Source organism: Dasypus novemcinctus, chromosome 10 (genome assembly GCF_030445035.2).
Source record: "Dasypus novemcinctus isolate mDasNov1 chromosome 10, mDasNov1.1.hap2, whole genome shotgun sequence".
In the NCBI taxonomy this organism is placed as follows: Eukaryota; Metazoa; Chordata; class Mammalia; order Cingulata; family Dasypodidae; genus Dasypus; species Dasypus novemcinctus.
In genome coordinates, this window is record NC_080682.1 from 10474902 (window position 1) to 10485531 (window position 10630).

At 64.8% G+C, this 10630-nt stretch overlaps 3 protein-coding genes and 1 long non-coding RNA gene across 5 annotated transcripts; 2 read left to right on the top strand and 2 right to left on the bottom strand.

Annotated features, from left to right (window-relative positions):
• On the top strand, positions 1–3815 carry LOC139439788 (uncharacterized). The gene is made up of 2 exons (XR_011649890.1): positions 1–537; positions 1245–3815. It is a non-coding gene; the product is annotated as an uncharacterized lncRNA (long non-coding RNA).
• Positions 3816–4781: 966 nt separating this feature from the next.
• PPP1R14B (protein phosphatase 1 regulatory inhibitor subunit 14B) lies at positions 4782–7129 on the top strand. Its single transcript, XM_058305245.2, is given in 6 exon segments — positions 4782–4830; positions 4833–4939; positions 4941–5222; positions 6327–6410; positions 6669–6701; positions 6791–7129. Coding segments are annotated over 6 exon segments (609 nt in total). The 5' UTR covers positions 4782–4796; the 3' UTR covers positions 6860–7129.
• Positions 7130–7471: 342 nt separating this feature from the next.
• On the bottom strand, positions 7472–10188 carry FKBP2 (FKBP prolyl isomerase 2). Of its 2 annotated transcripts, none has more exons than XM_004479860.4 (6): positions 10034–10188; positions 8656–8824; positions 8206–8318; positions 8047–8093; positions 7697–7732; positions 7472–7615 (listed from the first exon to the last, which is right to left on the bottom strand). In XM_004479860.4, the coding sequence occupies exons 2-6, from the start codon at positions 8818–8820 to the stop codon at positions 7554–7556; spliced, it is 423 nt and encodes a 140-aa protein (XP_004479917.1). In that variant the 5' UTR covers positions 8821–8824; positions 10034–10188; the 3' UTR covers positions 7472–7553. The 2 variants fall into 2 exon arrangements, with proteins under 2 accessions (XP_004479917.1, XP_004479918.1); XM_004479861.5 differs by lacking the exon at positions 10034–10188 and adding an exon at positions 8955–9047.
• On the bottom strand, positions 9091–10026 carry LOC139439789 (translation initiation factor IF-2). Its single transcript, XM_071217965.1, has one exon. It carries the CDS (start codon positions 9883–9885, stop codon positions 9091–9093), a length of 795 nt encoding a protein of 264 aa, XP_071074066.1. The 5' UTR covers positions 9886–10026.
• Positions 10189–10630: the final 442 nt, after the last annotated feature.

The window sequence follows — 10630 nt, forward strand, 5'->3', positions numbered from 1 at the left end:
CTTGCGGCCAGGGCGGCTTCTGGGGGCGCAGCTGGGGAACCCGGGTACGGAAGGCGTTGCTGAAAGCGAGTCGGGGGTCTTTTCGCGAACGTGCCTGGGCCGCGGGGCTGGGTACTACTGGAGGACAGGATTTGGGCCCCGGGGCGCAGAGCCCTGCCTCCCACCCCACTCCTGCGGCACTTGGCTGAGTCCAGGAAGGGCCGTTCCTACCCCACCCCTACACCCCACCCCACCCCGGCTCTCTGCCCTCCCTCCGCCGCGCCCCCTCCCGCAGCGGCGCGGCCCCCCTCCTCGGGAGCACTTAGCTGCTAATGGGCCTCCCGCAGGCAGGCGCCCCTCCCCGGTGCTGTCCTGGGAGGCCGGGAGCCTGCCGCCTCCGGGGAGGACCCAGGCGTCCTGGCCTTTCAGGGCGCTCCCCGGAATAGCCCCTTTCATGCTCCAGACCCCTCCTGACCTCACCTGGAGCCTGCCCCTGTGGACCTACTAGATGCAGACTTCCGGCGAGGGAGCCGGGAGGCGGCACCAGGCCCACAGCAGGTGCCCTGAAATCTGTGAGCCAGGGATGGGAGGAGGGGAAGGAGCTCTCGGGCACCAGGATCGGGTGGGGGCTGCCGCCCCTCCCGCAGGGCTTGGCTAGGGGGGGGCTCCTGCCTGGGGGCCCCTGTGGGAGCCCCCCCAATACAGAGGCAGTAGCAGCAGCAGGTTTAAAGTAGAACTCATCCAGAGGGGCCAGCCAAGTCACCTAGAAACCCAGAAAGAGATGGAGCTGATTCTAGGGGAGGAGGGGTCAGGCGAGGAAGAGCTGGCTTTGCAGGCCCCTTTGCCTGGGGCTCTGGGGGATCCCCAAGGGAGCCCTGCCCCGGACTGGCCACCCCAGAGCCCCACCATGTGGGGCATCAATGCTAGCCTAGCGTGTCTCCCTGCCTTTGACCATGGCCCTGTAGAGTGCCATATTATCTCCACTTGAGGCCTAGACAGGGGAAGGGACCTGCCCAAGGTCATACAGTTGTGGAGGAGGATTTCAACCCTCTGACTTGAAGGTCAGTTTCCTTCCTGCCTCTACACCCTGCCCTTCAGGGGATGAAGAAAGGGGGGCAGCACCCACCACCCTCATCCTCTCTCGCCAAGGCAGTGGAGCCAGGCTCCTAGAGACCCACGGGGCCCATCAGCCCCATGCAGGGTATAGGGGGCCTCTGCATCCACAGACCTGGGTTCAAGTCCAGCTCTGCCTCGTCTCCCCACAGAACCTGGTGCTCTGTGCCTCAGTCACCTTGCCCAGAAGCTGGAGGTTGCTGGAGAATTAAAGAAACCAACAGAAGGGAGGCGACGCCTGGCCGCATGCACCTGCACTTCTAAGGAGAGGATGGAAGGCTGGGAGACACCAGAGAGGAAAGAGGGACCAGGGCTGGAGCAGGGCGCCTTGCCAGCCAGGGCCCAGGTTAGTACAGTCAGGAGGGGTCAGGGTCTCGACTTGGGGGGCTCAGCTTCCTTCCACTTTTACTGCTTCTACGAGGTACTTCACAGACGTGTGGGCAGCCACTCCTTGGAAAACAGACTGGGAGCTTGTTTCCTGGGCCTGAGCCTCCCACCCTAGTCTCCTGAGGCCAGGGCTCCTACCCCCTCGATGCTGTCTCCTCCGTAATGGTAATGGGGCTTTTCGGCAAGCAGTAATGGTGGAAGGCAGGCAGCCTTTCCGGCTTCCACCCTCGATTAAGGGAGCGGGACCCTCCCCAGGGCCTCGGCCGCAGGGAAGTGCTGAAAGCAGTGTTAGCGGCCCTGGTGGAGGGGGCCGGGCAGCCTGAGGCTGCAGGGATGGGGAGCAGCAGGCACACCCGAGTCCCAGGAGGGTTCAGGCAGGGGAGCAAGAGCAGCCACGTGGGCCCCGGCGGCCAGAGCTCTCAGCCCCCAACCAGGATAAGCAGCCCCCAAAGAGCCTCGGGGCAAGTAGGTGACAGCCTACAAGGCATCCCAAGGCAGCCCAGCCTCAGAGAGGGCTACGGGCCAGCAGGCTGGGCCCCTTTGCACCCACTGCTCTTGGGGGTGGGTGGCCTTGGGAAAGGGCAGGACAGACAGGGGAGTCAGGTCCAGGAATCCAGGAGCGCCCTGGGGGTGGCACGGGGTGGAGAGGGAGAGCGTCCCCGGCTCCTCCCTGCCCTGCCCTGAGAACCCCAGAGGAGACCTCTGATGTTGACAGAACTGGGGGCCCTCACACCAGCCCTGAAGGCAGGAGGGGCAGAGCATATTGGGGGAGAGCTGGGGTTTCGTGGCCTGCAGGTCCCTCTCCCACAACAAGCTGTTGAGCATTGGGTGCAAAAGGGTACACCTTCTTTCCTGTCTGTGATGGCCCCAGAGCCCCGAATCTATACTCGAGTTCAGATGGCACCCCAAAGAGCTGCCCTGCCCTGGTGGGGTAAGTTGGGGTGAGGTGGGGAATTTGCACTTGGGGCAAGTGCTCCACCCATCGGGCCACCTCCAAGGCGGAGGCCAGCTGGGATGGGGCTCCCAGTGCACAGGGTGGGTGGTGCAGAGTCAACAAGAGCAAGGGTCAGCTCTTTCCTGGCCCCCAGGCTGGAGGGAGGCTCAGGCCGGAAGGAGCGGCTGGCCTGCACCGGTGAGCCTCACCCCCACCCTAGCCCCTCCAGAGGAAGCCCACGCCCCCCATGCCATTCCCAGCTGCTGTCCTCCTCTCTGGCTCCTCTCCCCACTCCACGGTTGGCCTGAGGGCCTAAGTCCTGGGCTCAGGTTTGGCTGCAGCACCAGCTGATGACCCTGGGCCAACCCACCCCCTCTCTGGGTGGGTGTCTTTGAGGGGCTAGAAACCCTTAGTGCCCCTCAGGCCCTGAAAACCTGCTCGGGATGGTGGGGAGTGAGCCCGCCTGCCTGGAAGGCTCTTTGGGTGATGTCCAAGGGGAGGCAGGCGGAGCGTGGAGAATGCCTCGGGGCATGTCACGGGCTGTGAGACATGCGGCCTGGGTTCAGATTCTAGCGGTGTGACTGCATTGATCTCAGTGGTGCAATAATTGAAGCTTACTGCGTTCTCTTATTGAATCCTCGCTACATCCTTTTGGGGAAAATGGGCACGGAGGAAGCCCTTCACTCATTCATTCATTCACTTGTTCAACCAATAGTTATGGAGCCTCTAGGCTGGGTCTGAATCAATTCTAGGGGCCTGGGGACTCAGCTGGGGATCAGGTCCTTGGCCAGGACATGTGGGTTTGAAGGTGAGCAGGCCCACTCATTCGGTCCATCACCCGGGAATAAGACCCGGGCAGGTCTCTGTCCCCTGATGCTGGCCGGGTGCGGTGGAAGACAGGCAAGAAACAAATGAGGAAGAAAAGCAATTTAAAAATGCGTAAGGGAAGCAGACATGGCTCATCTGATAGAGCGTCTGTCTACCATGTGAAGGGTCCAGGGTTCGATCTCCAGGGCCCCCTGACCCATGTGGTGAGCCGGCCCATGCGCAATGCTGCCGTGCCAACGAGTGCTGTGTCATGCAGGGGCGCCCCCGCATAGGGGTGCCCTGGCATAGGGGTGCCCCACACACAAGGAGTGTGCCCCCCAAAGAGAGCCACCCCGCGTGAAAAAAAGTACAGCCCGCCCAGGAGAGGCACCGCACACACGGAGAGCTGATGCAGCAAGATGACGCAACAACAACAACAAAAGAGATGCAGTTTCCCAGTGCCACCAGATAATGCAAGTGGACGCAGAAGAACAGACAGCGAATGGACACAGAGAGCAGAGAGCGGGGTAGAAGGGGAGAGAAATAAATACAAAATAAATCTTTAAAAAAATAAAAATACATGAATGTAAACTGGGTGAGCCAATGGGATGCCGGGTCTGTTTAGGAGAGGTGGGCTAGGTGAGGTCTGTGGGAGATGGCGTGGCTAGAGGAGCGGAGCACAAGCGTCTGGGGAAGCGCTGGACGGGGCTGGCAGGGGTGGGACTCCGCGAGCGCTCACTAAGGGTCAGTCGGTGCCACCTCTGTTCTCATGGATCCAGTTACAACCTCTTTCCAGCTCTTGGAACCTGAGTTTCCTTGTTTGTACACAGAGACTGCGGGGTGCGGAGGCAGCGCCCCGCCGAGGCCGGCCCAAGGAGGGCGCCCCAAGCCTCTGCCCGCGCGGGGGAGGGGCGGCCACGCGGGGCCGCCGCCGCCAACTACATTTCCCAGGGTTCCGCTTCCCGCTGGCCTGGGGACCGGGGGGCGGGGACTGCCCGGGGTCCGGCCTTCCAGGCCACCGGGCAGTCTCTGCCCACTTCCCACCGCGGCCTCCTGGGGGGGGGGGGGCGTCCGGGACCCGGGAGGCTCCTCCTCCCTCCCCTCCCCCAGCCCCCAGCAGACCCAGGGCCGAAGGACCCAGAGGTTCGGGTCCCTGCGTCCCGTCCCCGGTCCCCCGCCCCGCACACAGTGTCCACTCCCCATTCCCAGACGGCCCCCGTTGCTGCCTCAATGGGGACAGAACACCAAGGGCCAGGTGGGGGCGCAAATCGTGGTCCCGGGCTCTCAGAACGCCTGGGTTTAGGGTGGGAAGGTTAAAGGGGCGTGCGAGGAGCCAGCCCGAAGCCCCCGACGCCCAGATGGCCCCACAGCTCCCGCTCGGCGGCGGGGTGGGGAGCGAGGGACCCGCGGCGGGGCTGGCCCTTTAAGGGGGTGTGGCCGGGGGGCGGGGGAAGAGAGCGAGACAGAGAAAGCGGCGGCGGCGGCGGCGGCTCGGGCGGCGGCCGCGGGGGACAAAGGGCGGGCGGATCGGCGGGGAGGGGGCGGGGCGCGGCCAGGCCAGGCCCGGGGGCTCCGCATGCTGCAGCTGCCCCCGGGCGCCCCCGCCGCCGCCCTCGCCGCGGAGCCGCGCAGAACCGAGCCCACGAGCTAACCCGAGCCAGCGGCCCGGAGCCAGCCGGCGGGCGGCCCGGAGGCGGCGGCGCAGGGAGGGGCCCGACGCGCGCACGTGGCCCCGGCGGCCGCCATGGCGGACAGCGGCCCCGCAGGGGGCGCGGCGTTGGCAGCCCCGGCCCCCGGGCCGGGCAGTGGCGGCTCGGGGCCCCGCGTCTACTTCCAGAGTCCCCCTGGGGCCGCGGGCGAGGGCCCGGGCAACGCGGACGACGAGGGCCCAGTGAGGCGCCAAGGGAAGGTCACCGTCAAGTACGACCGTAAGGAGCTACGGAAACGCCTCAACCTGGAGGAGTGGATCCTGGAGCAGCTCACACGCCTCTACGACTGCCAGGTGTGCCCCCACACCCTGAAACCAATCCCCAGTCGGGCCGCGGGAGAACCCCACCCGTCAGTGGGCGCTCCGCTTAAGCGCGCTCCGCTCCTTTCTGCATCCCCGCCCCCAGTGTATGCTCTTTTTTTGTCTGACCTAAGTCACTTCTGTCATCTTCGCTGTCTCAGACTCTTCTCCCGTTAACGCACCCCCCAGGTCAAGCTTAGGGTCCTCCAGAAGCCTCGAGGGCTAGCCTGGGCCTTGGGTAGGAGGCAGGGGGGCTAGCCTGGGCTGGCAGTGGAAGGTCTAAGCTGCCTAGTATGAGCTAGCCTAGATTGTGGTTAGAAAGAGCTACCCTGGTGGATGGGGGAGGGGGGCCGGGCAGTCTGTGAAGGGTCTGGGCTGTTCTACTGGGCTAGCCTAGAGTGCCATCTTGGTGTGGAGACAGGCTAGCCCGCTCTCCCTTCTGGTTCTCCCAGCCTGACTCCCGGTTTGCTCAGATGGTGACTCAAGCCCCCGGGGGGCAGGGTGGGGCAGTGGGCCTGCCCTGTGCTGCCTACCCTAGCCCAGCCCTGGAATGCAGCTGGCTCCCCTGGAGAATTGCTTTCTGGGGGGTGGGCACCCCTCCCTCCGCACAGCACGGGGCTTTGTTTCCCTTTCCCAGGCCTGGGACCTTCCCAGCGACCCCTTACCCTTCACTTCCTCCTCCCTCCTTGGGAGCTGTGACAGGTGTTTGGGGGGGAGCAGGGAGGGGGGAGGGCTGTGATGAGCTGGGACAGCTGGTCCCACCTGCGCTCTGGTAAAATAGGGGGCCCGGAAGTTAGGGAGACACATCTGCCTGGTTTGCAGCCCAGGGGCACAGCACGGGCTGTCTGGCCCTGCCTGGCGCCCAGGGTGCCCGCTGGCAGGGACAGGAAGCTGCCTCTCTGCCACCCCACTGGGCAGTTTGCCTTGGCACTGGCCTGATCTGTTTTCCTCTTTGGAGCAGCTGCCGCCGCCGGCTGGGCAGAGGGCCGGGCAGAGGGCTGGCCTCGTCTGGCAGTGGGCAGGGCCTCTGGCCCAGGAGAGCTCCGCTTACGCTCTCCCTCTCAACTCAGGCCCCTGTCTCCCCCACCTCTCCCCCAGGAAGAAGAGATTCCAGAGCTGGAGATTGACGTGGATGAGCTTCTGGACATGGAGAGTGACGATACCCGGGCTGCCAGGGTCAAGGTGAGAGGGGCTGGGGGCAGCAGGGCCAGGTCAAGCAGGGTTGCTTGGAGGCTCTGGAGCCAGGCCCTCTCTAGTCTGCGTCAGCCAGCTCTGTGACCTTGGGCCTCAGCTTCTGCCTCTAGCAAATGGGGACAGTAGGCCTTGCCTGGCTGCGGGGCGGCCACCATGATTCCTGAGCCTCGGGGCAGCCCCGTCAAGTGGGTCCAGGGGGTCCCCAGTCTGGGAACTCACTGTTACCCTTGCCCACCCCTGCCCCAGGAGCTGCTGGTTGACTGTTACAAACCCACTGAGGTAAGTGGCCTCCTGGGGGGGTGGGGGAGGTGCAGGGCAGTGGGCGGTGGTCCTGGGGTCGCCTCCCTCATGTGCCCCCCCACCCCCAGGCCTTTGTCTCTGGCCTGCTGGACAGGGTCCGGGGCATGCAGAAGCTGAGCGCACCCCAGAAGAAGTGAGGGCCCCGGCGACGGCGGCTCCCACGGGACAATCGCTGCCCCCAGACCTCGTAGCCACAGCAATACTCGGGGGGGCCCTGCGGCCAGGCCTGGCGCCACGAGCAGGGCTCCTTGTGCCCCTGGCTCAGGGGCCTCTCTCCCTGCCCCCTCAGTTTTCCACTTTTGGGGTTTTTTATTGTTATTAAACTGATGGGACTTTTTTGTGTTTTTATATTGACTCTGCGGCGCGGGCCCTTTAATAAAGCTAGGACATGCCTTTGGTGCAGCTTACAGGCTCGGCTGGTCTCTTTTCTGGGGGATACGCTGCTCCAATACTGCCACTCAGCTTCTCCCCAGGTGCCCGCAGGCCTTCCTGAGGGCCTCGTAGCCATGGCAATAGCCATGTGCCGGCTCCTAGGACCTGGAGCCGAAATGGCTGGGGAGTGGCACTAATGCTGGTAGGAGCCTCCTCTTTCCCTCCGGGCAAGGGACCTGGCCATCCTGACTCCCCTGCCATTGAACCCCAAGGCCATGCCACCAAGAAAAGAGACGTGGGGGAGTGCCGAGGAAGAGGGGAGCTGAGGCGGGCCTCTGGCCTGTTAGGGCCCACACAAAAAAACGCAAGCGCACTCCTTGAGCTTGAAGGTTTTTGTTTTGTTTTACAACAGTCTGGTCCCTGCCGGGGGCCTCCCCCTGCCGCCCCGAGCCCCGTGGGCTACAGTTCTGAACGTCGCTCTATCTTGAGCAGCTCCACCTCGAACACCAGAGTTGCACCGCCTGTGGGGAGAAGTGGGGTCAAGATGAGAACAAGGGCCATGGGGAGATGGGATGGGAGGGGGCGTGGGGGAGGCATGTTACCTGGAATCTTTGGGGGAGCTCCCCGCTCTCCGTAACCTGTTGAAGATACATAAAGAGACAAAGTGAACTGTGGCCAGGTCCTCTCCCAGCTTAGCAAGGTGGTCAGAAAAGGAAGTGTGGAGGTGGGAGAGAGTGCTCAAGGCCTGACAGATGGGACAGAGGGGGGCAACAGAGCCGGGTACCTCAAGGGTCTTGCCCTGTCCTCACTGCTGGACACAAGCCAGACTGGGCAGAGGCACTTGTTGGAATGAATGGATGGGGTGAGACCACCGCAGGGGCTGAACCAGCCTCTGCCCACCCCAGGCACCCCCGCCCCGAAACCCCCATTCCTCCCAGGAAGGGCCTCTTACCAAGCTCTGATGGGATCACCAGCTTCCGCTTTTCCCCCTCACACATCCTGCAGGGAAACACATGTTCAGCACACGGCAGCCCCTAGGCTCCCCACCCCCCGCCCTTGGGGCCTTCCCACCACGGCTGATCTGAACCACGGCCATGGACCCCTGACTCACCCGAGCAGCCCCTGGTCCCAGCCCTTGATGACCTGACCCGTGCCAAGAGAGAAGACAAAGGGCTGGTTCTGGGGCAGGCTGCTGTCAAATTCCGTCCCATCCTCCAGCTTCCCCTGTGGGACGGCAGGAGGGCCAGTAAGGAAAAGGGGACCACTCCTGCCCCACTTCTCCCAGTGGCTCTCCCATCAAGCTGGCCCCCAAAGTATTGTTGGCCACAATCCTTGAAGGGCACAGAGCTGTGGACAGCTCACAGTACACTGTGGCTGCCTGCTGGTGCCAACCTGGGGAATAGACAGAACACGACAGGTTTCAACCAAGAAAATGGGCTTAGAAGGGAAAGGGGACTTGCCCAAGGTCACCCACCTAGTTGGTAGGAGCAGCTGGTTCCCAAGTCCTTTCTGGTCCCCCAAAGCCCCACCCACCCCTCAAAACCCCGCCTCCTTCACCCACCGTGTAGTGCATGTGCAGGACATCACCCTTCCGCGATTTGATGGGACAGTGGTCCACCCGCTTCTTGACCCCGATCTGAAGCTTCCGCTTGCCCTCGGCCCCCGTGACCGTGGCCAAGGCACTCAGGCAGATGGGCAGTATTGCCAGGACCCAGTTCAGCCTCATGTCTCTGCGGGAACAGACCCCGATCGACCAGGAGAAGGGCAGGGAGGGCATGGAACACGGACAGGGGACGGGAGGATTCCACCCCGCCCCCATCGGACCGTGCCTTCCCCTGTTGATACCCTCGCCACACTTACCAGTCCAGTGAGAAGGGGGCTTGGCCGAGGACCCCAGCAGCGTGGGGAGGGGGTCAGGGGGGGCCACAGCAGCCAGGGCCCCGCCCCTTTGCTCTCCCCCAGACCGTCCCGCCCTCCCATTCCCCGGTCCCGCTCCTCAGTTCCCACCCGTCCCCTTGCGCAAAGTCCAGACTCTCTCCGGCGGCACAGAGGATGCCCCGACCGGGCGGCCCCACTCACGCCACACCCAGCTGCCCCCAGCCCAGCACACCCACACCTCCGCGGCTGCTGCAGGCGGCCGGCCCCGAGGCACCCACACATCGCCGCTGGTAGGCTCCGGGGAGCCCCGGTCCTCCGGGGGTACTCCCCACCCTGGCTCTGCGCCTCCTCCCGGGGCGCCGCCCCAACTCTGGGCCCTCGGGGGTCTCCGGGGCACCCACACCGGTCCCGTGTCGGGTGGCCGAGCCCGCTCCACCCACACCACCTCTCCTGGGGGAGTTCTCGGCCTGCCACGCCCCCAGGCCCGGCCCCCACGAAGACCGCCCCCGCGTGGACGCCCCGGGCCACTACCCGAGCCCAGCCCATCGCTGGGTTCCTTGGCCCCGCCCTTCAGCGCCCGCGGCTCCGCCCCCGGCCCTGGAGCCCCGCCTTCGCCTGAACTAGACCCCTTTTCCGGAACCGCAGCCCCGCCACTCACAGGCTGAAGCCCCACCCCCAGCACCTGAGCTCCCTCCCCCTTGGTCTCCGAACCCGAGGCCCCGCCTTCCACCTGCCCCAGCTCCTCCTCCAAGCGCCAGATCCTGCCCCTCACCGGCCCTGGCTCCGCCCCCAGCCGCGTAGCCCCGCCTTCCGCTGGCACCAGCTCCGCGGCTCCGCCCTTCTCGGGTCCACCGGCCGCCCCGAAGCCCGGGGCTCCACCCCTCGAGGCGTGAGATCCCGCCCCTTGCGGCATCCCCAAGCCGCTCCAAACCCGAACCCCAATTTCCTCGTCACCTATCCGTCGTGAACGCTCGGAGCCCCGGCCCACTCCTGCCCGGCTCGGCCCGGCCTGCCCTCTGGCACCCCGGCTCCCCCCAGCCTGGGCTGTGGCCCCCGCTCACCTCCTTGCCGCGCCCCCGGAGTCCACCCTAGTCGTGCGGCCGCCTTTGCGCACGCGCGTGGTCCTCGCTCCCAGGCCGGGCCACGCCGCCCTCCCTCATTGGCCCATGCGAAACCCGCTGCCACGAGCTCGGCGGGCGGGGAGTCTCCACTGGCTCCGCCTTCCAGAGGCCGCGTGACCTAGCGTCACTTCCGGGGAGGAGGCGGCGGGTAAGGTTAGATGAAAGTGACTTCCGAAAGGCCTGAAGGCACTTCCGGCCGGGGTGAAGTTACGGTCATTCTGTCTTGGGCTCTCTGCGGTGGTCCTGAGGCGCCATTTTCTGTCGCCCCCGTCTGCCCACGGGCCGCTTCATGGTCTGCAAAACTTATTGTACAAAGAGCGCGGTCTTCAGAGTTGCGCTTGGGTTTGGATCCGGGTTCTGCCACTCACTGGCTATGTGACCTTGAGTAAGATTCTTGGCCTGGTTAAATGTGGCTCCCCTGGAACAAGGGCTTCGTTAACACCCACTCCAGGGGGCCCTTCTTGTGTTGAACCCACGACGTGCAGGGAACGTTCTTTCCTTTTCTCTTAGCACTCAGGCTGATATGTACCTGCTACT